At 40.2% G+C, this 12,450-nt stretch overlaps 1 protein-coding gene across 4 annotated transcripts in view; it reads right to left on the bottom strand.

The window, feature by feature from the left end:
- Window positions 1-689: 689 nt before the first annotated feature.
- Window positions 690-12,450, bottom strand: part of LOC109859082 — a 15,836-nt gene continuing 4,075 nt past the window's right edge. The window contains exons 1-4 of one of the 4 annotated variants that reach the window (XM_020436966.1): window positions 11,406-12,052; window positions 3,816-6,739; window positions 3,445-3,730; window positions 690-3,310 (exon numbers count right to left, since the gene is read on the bottom strand). In XM_020436966.1, coding sequence (XP_020292555.1) covers window positions 3,135-3,310; window positions 3,445-3,730; window positions 3,816-6,158 — 2,805 coding nt within the window. In that variant the 5' untranslated portion in view covers window positions 6,159-6,739; window positions 11,406-12,052 and the 3' untranslated portion in view covers window positions 690-3,134. Of the gene's footprint in view, window positions 3,311-3,444; window positions 3,731-3,815; window positions 6,740-7,680; window positions 7,836-9,319; window positions 9,479-11,405; window positions 12,053-12,450 lie in introns of those variants that run through there. The other 3 variants (XM_020436967.1, XM_020436968.1, XM_020436965.1) reach the window with 3 other exon arrangements.

Below are 12,450 nucleotides of genomic sequence, written 5' to 3'. Positions count from 1 at the left end.
TGTAGAATAAATTATTGCGTTCCCATGTATTATATATATATATTAATTTTTGGACTCTCTTGGCACCGGACACGATAATAAGACACCGATCGATTCGTAACCTTTTAGAATCGAGAATACGTTTTTTTTTTTTTTTGTACGGAATTCAAAATTCCGCTGAGGGTCGTTAGTTTCACTTTCGATTATAAATCTATTATCAACTTACGCGGGCGGGTCAGTGTATGTGTGTGTACGGCACTAACAAGAAAAGAATATTCACAGATGTCTTGTGTGTGTTGCCCGTTTATATAAATTTATAATATACGTACGATCGTCTAGATTTAATTCTTAATTTCTTTCTCTCTCTCTCTCTCTCTCTCTCTCTCTCTCTCTCTCTCTCTCTCTCTCTCTCTCTCTCTCTCTTNTCTCTCTCTCTCTCTCTCTCTCTCTCTCTCTCTCTCTCTCTCTCTCTCTTTCTCTCTCTCTCTTCCTCTCTCTCTGAAAGCAAATAGATATTATTTTATATTTTATTTCGTATAAAGGCCTCGTAAATGTGTTATATGTACGTTATTCCTATGGCGGATATTCAATCTCTACAAGAGAAATATTCTTTTTGGAATATAAAATTCTTTTCTGCGGAAAATTTTTATCGACAATACCTCTAAAATATTGTGTGTATAATGTATACCCTATTATATCTTGCTAATTTCTGGGTTGTTTTTTGTTTTTTTTTTTTTTTAATTTCGATCTTTGTTGACGTTGATTTTTAACGAAATGCGCAAAATATCTCGATCTCGTCAAGCAATTGTGTACTCGTCACACGATTGAAATTCTTCTGGGAGCAATAAAAAAAACTGATCGTTATTTTAATGCGTTCGCGTAAGTTTACAGCAGGTTGTTTTTTCTTTTTTTTTTTCGCCGTTGCATCACATCGGCGTACACTCGAGAATTGCTACGGTATGGCAACATATTTTTTTTTTTCACTTTTATACTTTTTTGTTTAACAGACAATAAAACAAATCGCGTGGAATAAACTAGACGCACAAACTAAGATTACGTTTTATTATTACGATCGAAAAAAATCGGACACGTGTGCTCACACATACAACATGCACACACATATACATCATATTATATATGCGCGTACGCATACTATGGTAACGGAGGTAGTATAGTCTATTTATATAGCTTGCAAAATTGATAAAGAGGCAAGTTTCGTGATCACAGAAAAGAGCTATACGCACATGTCCATTTTCTCTCTTTCTCTCTCTCTCTCTCTCTCTCTCTCTCTCTCTCTCTCTCTCTCTCTCTCTCTCTCTCTCTCTCTCTCTCTCTTTCTCTCGCTCTCTCTAGACATGTAATTCCAAATGAAAAACGCGCATGCATCGCGCTCTGAAAGGAGAGAACTCGCTATGGAAATATTCGATATACCATATCTCCGGTTTCTTCTCGATACAACACAAAACACTTTAACGTCCTCACTATACTTTTCTTCGCTTTTACCTCACAAAAGAAAGTATACGCGCAGAGAATTTTTCAACGTGTTACATATAACGGGGATTTTTTTCCTCATCACTTCAACACGCAGCGAACAAGCGAACAAAAATTGTATACAGATTTCAAGCGAATTTTTTCGTCTGCGTGTTGAAGCCACGACGCACACCATACGATGATTTCACAGTCCTAACTAAAAAAAAAAAAAAAGTTTCAATGCAATAAGTTTTATTTAACAGGAAAAAGTATGAGTAAGAGCAAAAAATGCGAATCACAATACATATGAGTTACCTGAAAGAGATTGCGACTTAAATATCTCACAACAAATATAAATTTAAATTGTACACATTAACTATAACTGCGTGTTTGCAAGATGACGATTACACAGAAGTCGGGGGGGATGATGCTATGATTAATTAATAATTTGCAATACCTATGGCGCGTTAGGTGGAAAATGGGGATAACTTGTCAGTTATACAATAACCTAATCTCTTTCGCAGAATGTAACTCACTCGATGAAGAAATAGCGGGGGGAGGGCTACAAGCGTAGAATTTGCGACTTTTTTACTGTACACGCATCAAAAACGAGAGAACATCAAAGGTGCTTCGATGTGACTTCCACCCTATAATAGGTATGTATATTAATTGTATAGATATATATGTATATTAATTGTTGATAATATCCTGAGATTCGAAATTACGCTTACAAAAAAGGAAACCACGAGTTTGATTTTTCAATTATTCTGATTAATGCGCGATTACACATGGCGTAAAACTTGTTTGAAGATTTTTAACAAAGCTTCCAAAAAATTTTATTGAGAAACACAAAAAGAGGGAAGAGATTTATTCTATAAACTATCTTGTGAACTAAGTCAATCACAATAATTGAAGAATCAATCGTTTTCCTTTGGTAATTGTTATTCTTCAAGATTATACTTCATGTTAGACAAGATATAAATTACCGTCAACTCGCATTACAGAACCACGCGCGACGAATCGATTTTTTTTCTTTTTTCTTTTTTTTTTTTTTGCACGTCCTCCGACTTTACATTGCCGCGAGCAGCACGTGTGTTCCTTTCTTTCTAATTTGTACATATATAATTCTATATCGCAATATCACTCTACGCTATATTGTAAATATTAAAACTATACTCACTCTCGGTAATAATTTTCTTTTATACGTATAATATTTAAGAGATTAGAAGTGACGATTAAAAGTGGTAAAGTCTCGCAAAGATTTTTTTTTAGCGAAGCATCGATTGCACGCAGACTAAATCACGAAGAATCAGAAATAATTTGTTGACGCGATTCGTCACGATGTACAATTCTCTTTTCTTTTTTTTTTTTTTTTGTTCTTTTCTTATCCGAGTCGCTCGCAATTAATTGTCGCAGAAAGGTCGGTGATCCCTCTTGTTGAGGAACATCTCGACAAACTTATATACTACGTAATACACCACAGCCGGCTCGAGCAACTCACGTAGCATGTTGCAGAGAGTGACAATGAAATTAATAAATATACCTATAGCAAATCTCGTAAAATTCTGTCGCAATTCCTTTTATGTGATGCCGCGATTTGAGTCGCATGAAAATGGAACCGTTGGGCGATGGTTGTTTTTTCTTCGTCTTCTCTTTCTTACTTTTTCTTTTGCGTAAACATATATTTACACATTTATCTCGTTAAAATTCTTATCGGAAGTTTGTTCCTTGGATTCGCTCTGACACCTCCGGTATAGATTGATCAAAGGCATCACTATCAACAACACGCCGCTTAGCGCGATAAACAGCCCCGACAAATAAAACGACAAATCGTATGTGCCCGTGATATCGTACAGCCATCCTGAAACAAGAAAAACCATAAGATTCAAGTATCGAAATTTGATCTCGATTTGTTTATGTAATTTTGCTTTAATTTTTATGCGCTAAAACGTTTCGTAATCAAGTGAATGACATTGGTCACTGCGAATTATGTACCGGCTAGTGGAGGACCCATGAGATTGGCGATTCCCTGAACCAATAACAGAAGACCGTACGCATTCGTGAACCTCTCCAAGGTAATCAGTTCGACGAGGATAATGCTGGTGAGACTGTAATTCGCTGCGATGAATAATCCAAAGGCACAACAGATTGCACATAGAGTATAGTAATGCCTGATAACTATGGGTATGAGAGCGGTGACGGCGCCACAGAGCGCCATGCATACCGCATAGACGATAGATGCATTCACCCACGCCTTATCACCGGCCCAGCCTAGAAGAATCTGTAAAAAATTGTGTTTCGATTTTTGATCACCGCACGAGGAAAAGTGCCGTATTAATTTTCACGGCTGTTCAAAGTGTTTTTACCTCGCCGCCCATGTTAGCGATCCCGATCACCGAGATCAGGATAGACGCGTCCGTCTGACTGAATCCAACTTCGATCGCGTTGTCCGTTAGATAGACATAAGGCACGTCATACCACGTGTGCAGAAGAAAGTTGCTGACCGCGAACAGCAGGAACCTCGGATCGGCGAAATACGAGAAATCCAGCATGTCAACAATCAAGTCCCAGAATTCCCAAAGTCCGGAGTACCAGACGAGCTTCGTCTTAGCGATCGTGGTCATCGAGTTTCTATAGATGTCCGGGCAGCTGGAGGCTCGCAGACGATAACGATTGATATTCAGCATGGCGCCTCTGTAAGTCAGACTGTGCCTGTGCATTCTGATGTCCTTCAAGTAAGCAGTAGGCAGTCTCTTTGGTTGTTCCAGAGTGCTGGATCGTCTCAACGGGGCATCGGAATCGATCTTTTTCAGCCACCACAAATACGACGGTTCCACTGACTGCTGCTGCTGCTGCTGCTGCTGCTGTTGCTGTTGCTGTTGTTGCTCGTCGGCGCGATGAATTTGCTGGTCGTTATTCTTCTCCTTGTTTTCGTCCTCGACTCTTAACTCAGCTAACGGACTCGGCGTGGGTATAAACCGGGCCGAGGGTGTACTCAGCTGATCGTGCAACGCCCCGGAATCGCTGAAACTTCTCGATGATATCAGAAGACTCGGATAATTTTGCAGCAAAACATTGTAAACGGTCTTGTTCGCGCTGAGCAGTTCCAACACTTCCAGAGGTACCTTTTCCCCGTTCTTGACGAAAGTAGGCAGGCTCACCAGACTGGAGAACAACTTCTCGCCACTTCCCTCGTCCCCGTCCTGCAGTCGGAGATTCTCAATTATCATCGCGTTAGCTGATGCGAAACCTCTCTTCGAATCACAACCGCGAGGCGTTTGCGTAGTCGTGTTCGCCGAACTAGTGGCGGAGAATGAATCCGCGCTCGAGCTTTGTATCTTCGATCTCTTCTTCTCCCGATTCTTTTTTCTTTCTTGAGTCTTCGCCTTCGCTCTAGTGGTGGTCCACTCGAGATCACGCATGAGACAACCGCACACGGCGAGATTGAAAAAGAATCCAGCCAGAATCAGAGTTGTTCCTCTCCAGCCGTATTCCGCTATGAGATATTGCGTGACGGGTGCGAAGATGAACGTTCCGATTCCGCTACCGCATACCGACAGACCGGTAGCGAACGATCTCTTTTTGTCGAAGTAGTAAGCCACAATCACTACCGCCGCAACAAAGCACAAGGACAAACCGAAACCCGACACGATGCCGAACGTGAAGATCAGCACCTCCATCGAGTTCGCTACGGAACTTACAACAAAACCGGCCGTCGCTAGTAGACTACCAGCCACTGACACTTTTCTACATCCGTACCTATCGGTTAAGAAACTTGCCACCGGTCCCGACAACAACGGCATCGCCATGAAGAGACTGCCAATCCACGCTGTCTTGGACTTTCCTTCGCCGAAGTAATTCAGAAAATCGACGTATATTATTCCGAACGAGAAAGTGATGCCATCAGCGATCAGATTGACCATGAAAGATGCCGCTACGACAACCCAACCCCAACCTCCGTCGGGCGGTCTCGCTTCGGAGAACTGTCCCAAGGAATTGTCCTCGGAACTGCTGGTGGTGGACGTCGAGATCGACGGGCTCGGATGCGGTCTTTCCTCAGGAGTGGGGCGTAATTGCTGCTTCTTGAATTCTTTATTGAACTGCACGTGATGTTGCTGCTTGTCTTCCTTGGGAGACTTGCCGTTCACGAGTTTTTCAGTACTCTTCTCGGTAGACGAGTGACTCTTGGGCGACAGAATCCTAGTGGGCGAGTTGAAAATCGTATTTCTCTCGTTGAAAACGTTCTTCAACTTCTGCGGACTGGACGCGTCTTCTTTATATAGACTGTTCGGTCTTTTCGGTGAGTTGTGCGAATTTTGCGAGGTTTTCTTCAGCTCGTTGCGAGCTTCCTGACGTATACGTGAACCCGGCACGTCCATTCGCTCTGGATTATTCTCCACAAATCTCTTTTCTTCTTCCCCACGTGGCATCTTCAGCGATTTCGAATCGTTCTGAAGATCATTGGCGTGATCCGATTCTTGAATCAAACTCGAGCTCGCGATTTTCTCTTTGCAATCATAATCGTGATTTTCGCCATCGCAATCATCTCGTTCGTTCACCACGCGCAAGTCTTTATCGATAATCTCATGGTCGTTCGTTTCAGCGCCCGACCGTTTCGTCGTATTCGTGACGGTCGTATCGTTCGTCGTTCGTTCGTCGTGTTGACTCAACTTGTCTCCTGCACCGCTGAACTTGGTCCACTCGGCCATACTGAAGAAACGAAGAATGTGAGGGGGGTTACGACCACCGTCGTCGAAATTCACTTTGAGAACGACGAGACTCTCTTGGGTAGCTCAATTCCAATATTTCTCTTCGTGAAACCAATGATGTACGTTGTGTACACGCAAACACACACTCAGACACACACTCACACTCACATATGCGCAACAATCACACGCGATAACAAAGAGCAATCTGTGTTTACAAGTAAAACTCAGGCGCGCGATTCGCGTTTCCGTAACGGAATGATCTATAGATTCAGTAAAGGTCTAGTTTCGTCCTTGATTTGAACAACGGTAAACAAGGCCACTCGTAGAGCTGCCTGGTGAACTGACGGCGCAACGGCAACAGGGACGCTGACCAGCCGGTCGGTGCGATGAGGTTGTTTGGCGATTGATAGTCGGCACTCGGTCGACCATGCAATGGTCCACCACCATTGCATTCGCGGCCCCGTGTTCTCCAAGTCCAACTGATACTTTGATCACTTGGGACCACCTCCTCCTCCGCGAAACGATCGTCAACCCAGGCACCCATGCGGCGAAACGTACTGCTTCAGTTCTCGCGGTGTATTCTACGACAAAAACAAACCACCGATCACTTCTATATATCTAAGGTACGGAGTCTCGAGCGAAAGATTTCGAGTAGATTTTTTCAAGATCTCCAAGTCACATTAATACAAATGGAAGACAAATTCTGAGGACAGAATTTTTTTTTTTTTCATCTTTTTAAATTTTTTATGGAAAATCAATAAGACATGGGAAACTAAACTTGCAAACGTTCGATTGTATCGGACGATAACTCAGCACTAAAGACATTTACGCGTTAATTTTTTTAAAACTTGCGCATTGTTGTGCAACCACGTTGAGGTCTTATCTTTAAGACCTCAACGTCTAGAAAATATCCTACAGATAGGCCCACCCTCCCGCTTGCTTGTTTAAGTTTTTTTTTCACAATTTTAGACTGATAAAAGTCACAGTAATAGCCGCGTTCGAGCGTTTGAGTTTTTTTACAATTTCGCGATACAATTATTTTTAAGTAAAATTGCTCGCGCATGAGTCAGACACAATTACGATCGCGTACTTCGAAAGAAGCGAAGCGATAGTCTCGTCGAGTCTTACTCAACATAATTTTCGAATCGAAGATCTCTCGTAAACAAAATATATCTCGTATTATTAATTACTCGAATGTGCGCGACAATAATGCAATCAAAATGACGCACACCCGGCCCGTGGTAAAAAATAAAACTCTGCGCGCGCGCGCTCATCTATATTTATACTCGCTAAAGCAACATTCTCGGGCATTATTAGACGTTCCAAGTTCGATGTTTGCCAAAGACTCTCCGACTACCACGAGAGAGTGACCACTCGCTTCTTGCATTTCGTAACCGGCCGAAGTAGCTCGAGTTAGAGTCAGCGATTATAAATGAAGCTCATTGTGTATGAGTTGCTATCAATTTAAGGATTTAACGGTAGCCACGATGATCGCGCGTGTATCGTGAGCGATCCACTACACCTTGTTTTCTTTCACATATTTGATCCGCCTCCTTCGTTCGAAGGCACCGAATTCTCGAGAAGTCGAAGTTGTCACACTCCGAACGTGACCAGAAAAAAATTTCAAATCCGCACGTAAAAGGATTAATGTCGCGGACCTTTGACGCGACGCAAAGTGGTGGCGACGGCGGCCTACGACAGCGTTGGCGCAGTATTTCACGATATATGCTGTGTGTCTCGAGTCGCGCGAGCTCTGCGCCGCATCGCGACGCTCGGAACGAGCGCTTAAAAGCTGCCCGGATATTTCAGATATCTTTTTACGACACTCCATATTACATCGGGGATATATGTATATGTATATTGTGTGTATATATATTATTTTTGTATTTATATTATATTTATACATATATTTATTGATATATGTATAAATATATACACAATATACATATTATATATACATATATATGTATATATATATATATGTATATTTATCTCAATATATAAATATATTGAGTAGATGCAAAAAATCTGATGAATTTCGTGATAGAAAAATGAATCAAATAATCTTATTAAAAACGATTTGTGTTCGTTCTACCAAGTATAACAGCGAGAGATAAATAAAAAAACAATGAGAATTACTTGGTAAAATAAATAAATCGTTTTCAATAAAATTACTATTGGCCTATTGTTTTTTATCAATCTATCAAAATTTTTGTACTCCCCTAATAATATACACGTGTAACAAATTTATTAACAACACATTTTTTGAAAGAAATTCTGTTAAAATATCAAATTTTCGTCTGAACACGATTAAATATATTTCGAAGCATTTTATCGATTGGTTTTATCTATCGATTTTAGCCTAAGGAGATGTGCAATAGATCGTTTTGATGATGTGACAATTCAATTATAATTGCACTATTGATAGCTGTCGCACTACTCGACGAACAGTCGCTCTATCAGTTCCTTTATTATTTATCTCTCCTTCTGTACTTGCTAAAACTAATTGTACATTTAACGTTGACCTAGATCTTGCCTTGTAGACCTAAGTTACTTAACTCGGAGGAGGAAGAGGACCATTTAACTTTTTACGTAAAACTTCGCCGCGCGAACGCGAGCGTTGAATGTCGCGGGTAAATACGTGCAATCCGCAGAGAGATTCAGTAAAAAAACACGCGGATATTCAGCGAAACTGAAATCGTACAAAAGAAGGATATATTGTAAACAGCTCGGAAATTAATGATAACAAATAATTGGCTAATAAATTATATATTATTATAAAATAAATTAACACTCCAGAGAATCAATAACCGCACCGCGGTTATTTGTCCGTAAAAAATATTTTAAAAGATAATAAAAAAATAATTTCAATATATATTCAATATATATTTTACTGTAAATTATAATATGTGGAAGCCACTTTTATTACTAAAAATAGATTAAACATAAACTGCTTACGCGCTCTCTTTTATCTCATTAATACGGATAATTAATTTATGTGATCTAACCCTTTCAGTCGTGAAAATTCATTTTTTTCCGTTCCGAAAATTCATTTTTTACCGTTTATGATGGATCCATTTAGGCTAAAACCGGACGAGGTCACGCGCTATGAATTTATCCAATAATGTTTGCAATATACTCTAAAACACATGCGTACGTACCTTTCACATTGTGCGTATAATTACGTAGCCCTTTTGATAATTCCTGAACTTCTATTCCATTGCTTTTGTTGTTATCCACTCAATTGTTTGCAATCAACTCAAGTTAGAAAACTTTGGTTTCAAACGGTTTTTCGCGTGCAGTGATCGCAATAAACGTCTTAATAGTTATGAATATAAAATTTTATTTATAAATATAAATTTTATCTAAGTTTTTCAACTGCAAAACTACTTTACGATTGATAACGCAACGTGCAAGCAAAAACCTAGACGAGATTTGCAATCCGGCGCATGTTTTTATCACAATTTAACGCGTATGTTTATGTATACATATATGATATATATATATATATATATANATGTATATATATATATATATATATATATATGTATATATATATCAGGTTGTGTGAAATAAATTTAATAATCTCAGCGTGACTTTTTCTATCGCATACAATATGCGCGAATAATAATATCCCGTACTGTATGATTCATTTGGAACTGATACAAAGTAATCTCTCGTGTGACGACGCTCGTATACACACGTATAATCATCATCAGCTGTGTGTTTTGTCACTTTACAGAGATGTAATAAGGTTTCACGACAAAAACTTGGAACGTCTCGTCGTTTTCATTTGCGTCGTTGCGCGGAAACGAGAAAATAGGCGCCTTTGGCAGAGAAAATTTTACGCAATACTGGCCGTATGCCCATGTGGATACGTAAATGTAAAGCGGTGCGCACCGCGCACGGTCTTAAATTCAAAGACGGTGTATAAGGCGTGTTTACGTATTTCCTGTAGTATAATTATAACGTTACACACAGAGCGTTGTTACACGTTGATTTGATTTTGAATTTCGAACAATATCATTCGCGCTTGCGTGTCGCAACATGTGCGCTCGATCGTCTGTGTTAATTGTCTCTCTAACGTGTTGTCATCACTGCGATTGTGAAAAGCGCTGCAAAGTGGTTCTAAAACTGAAGCAGCGCCTCGGCGTTTATCGGTCAACGTCGACGAAATGGTATTTGAGCGGGAAGCTGGATCTTCGTTCAATCGTTATCGGCACATTGAAGGAGAACGAACTTGCCGAACCATGTGCCGTGAGATAATGCGCGCTCACTCGCGCGCGAAGGCATCGATCGTCTTCTCTTATTATTAAGCACGAACAAAGATTCTCCGCGCCTTTGTAATCTTCCTTGAGAGATTACACAATGTTTGATTTATTATTATTTTGCCGAGATGTAAATGCGGAGAATCAAATTCAACGAAGAGACAATAAGATATCGCGTGTGTCATATTAATTTCGTTTAATAGCGTTACGTTACAAAATGATACTTTATATTTCTAATCATGAACTGTCTATAGATAACAATAATATTAAAAATAGCTTTATTGAGATAAAGTTATTAATTATTATTATTATTATTATTATTATTATTATTATTATTATTATTATTATTATGCTATGCTCAATAAAGCTATTGTTATTGTTATTATTATTATTTTATTATCTCATTATTACTATTATTCTTATTATTAAACTTAATTTATAAGTTTATTAACTAAATTATTATTAAAACAACTTTTCAACGGCAAGGCAAAGTCTTTTTTTATTTAAGAATTCGCTGATTAAAAGATTGCATCAAGTTCACTACCGTTGGAAAAAAAAAAGTTCTCTAGACAATATCCTTGAAAAACTACTCGTTAATTTTACCGAGAATTACCACGCTGGCGAATATTCAAGATAACCTCTGACATTATCCCTTGAAGAGATTTCAGCTTCTAATCAACTGCGATTTCAGATTAAAATCTACGTAGGAGAAACGCTTGACCAAGTTTCGAACACTTAAAAAACGGAGTCAATAAATTATTATAAACTCATTGATAATCCGCGCTCGCGCGACGCGCGTATATATCTAATTTCCGCTTTCTTTCTCAATAATCGGTTGCAATTAAAGCGGTTTCGTCTCCGTCTCCGAAAATTTCAACCCGGAGCTATGTATTATCATACAAATGTGTCGCGTGATTCCGAGTCACTCGTTGAGCGAAAATATCGACGGAGATTGAGGAAAGTGGCGTGTGGAACTAACCATGATGAACGGCGTGATCGGCTCCGGACGAGTCAGCTGTTCCGTATCACAAAGCGGCACGTAGCAACACAAGAACATGCGAAATTTACGAGAACAAAAAGGGGATGAAATTTTGCAGCGAGATCGAACTCTAGTGGTGTTAACGGACGCACAGAGTACGGGGGGGCGAGCACGCGGCACCGCTCGCGCTACCGTTTCGCCTTAGCACGAGGTCGAACACCCGCGTTCGCCAAGTGTTGTTTCCAGGTCCCGCGAAATCTCATCGCTGGCGATCGCCAAGTCAACAAACACGAATAAACGCGCGATCAAACGCATCTGATTCGCACCGACATCATCTCGCCGTGAACTACGCGACGAAAAACTTTTCTTCTTTCTGACGGAAACGAACGGAAACGCAAAAGTTGTATCGCGACTGTGATCACTTGCCGGAAAACGGAAGACAATAGACGCGCGCGCGAAGATCGTAACAGTCCCGTCTGTTGACCCGCGTCTTGTTCACAAAGCGACGGTATTTCATTACCACCAAGACGCTTTTGTTCACGAAGCGCTCTTGCGATTAGCTCGAGCAACTTGCTAAGAGGCGCTTAATTCAATCGAAATACGAATCTTCTTTCGGGCGCCGCGAGAAGAGATCGCCGCGCGCGCAATCGGCGGCGTGTCGCGCGCGCACAGGAAGATGACCGGACTAATACTGATAGCTGGTACCCGCTCTCGTTGATACATATAACCATTGGCTTCGAACGCGTTTTGTCTCGTGACGTCACGGTGTATGTGTGTTCCGATCTTAACCCCGCGTCGACGCGACGACGAGGATTCGCTCCGCGTGATACGATTATCAAGAATGCGCGTTTAGCACGTACTTCTCAAACGAAGCGACGTCTTTGGTAAATCAGAGCGATCTGCTGACACACTTCCCTTCACCCCGACTTTAGTTTGTTTCGTTCGACTCCGATTAATTTATTATTTTATTTTAGAATGTGTAAATAATAGATATATATATATATATATATATATATATATGTAAATTATAATATTGTAATTATTA

Source organism: Pseudomyrmex gracilis, unplaced genomic scaffold, assembly GCF_002006095.1.
Source record: "Pseudomyrmex gracilis isolate BER0280 unplaced genomic scaffold, ASM200609v1 scaffold_236, whole genome shotgun sequence".
NCBI classification, from domain to species: domain Eukaryota; kingdom Metazoa; phylum Arthropoda; class Insecta; order Hymenoptera; family Formicidae; genus Pseudomyrmex; species Pseudomyrmex gracilis.
Note: the sequence above shows the minus strand (reverse complement) of the source record. Positions and strands in the feature narration are given on the sequence as shown.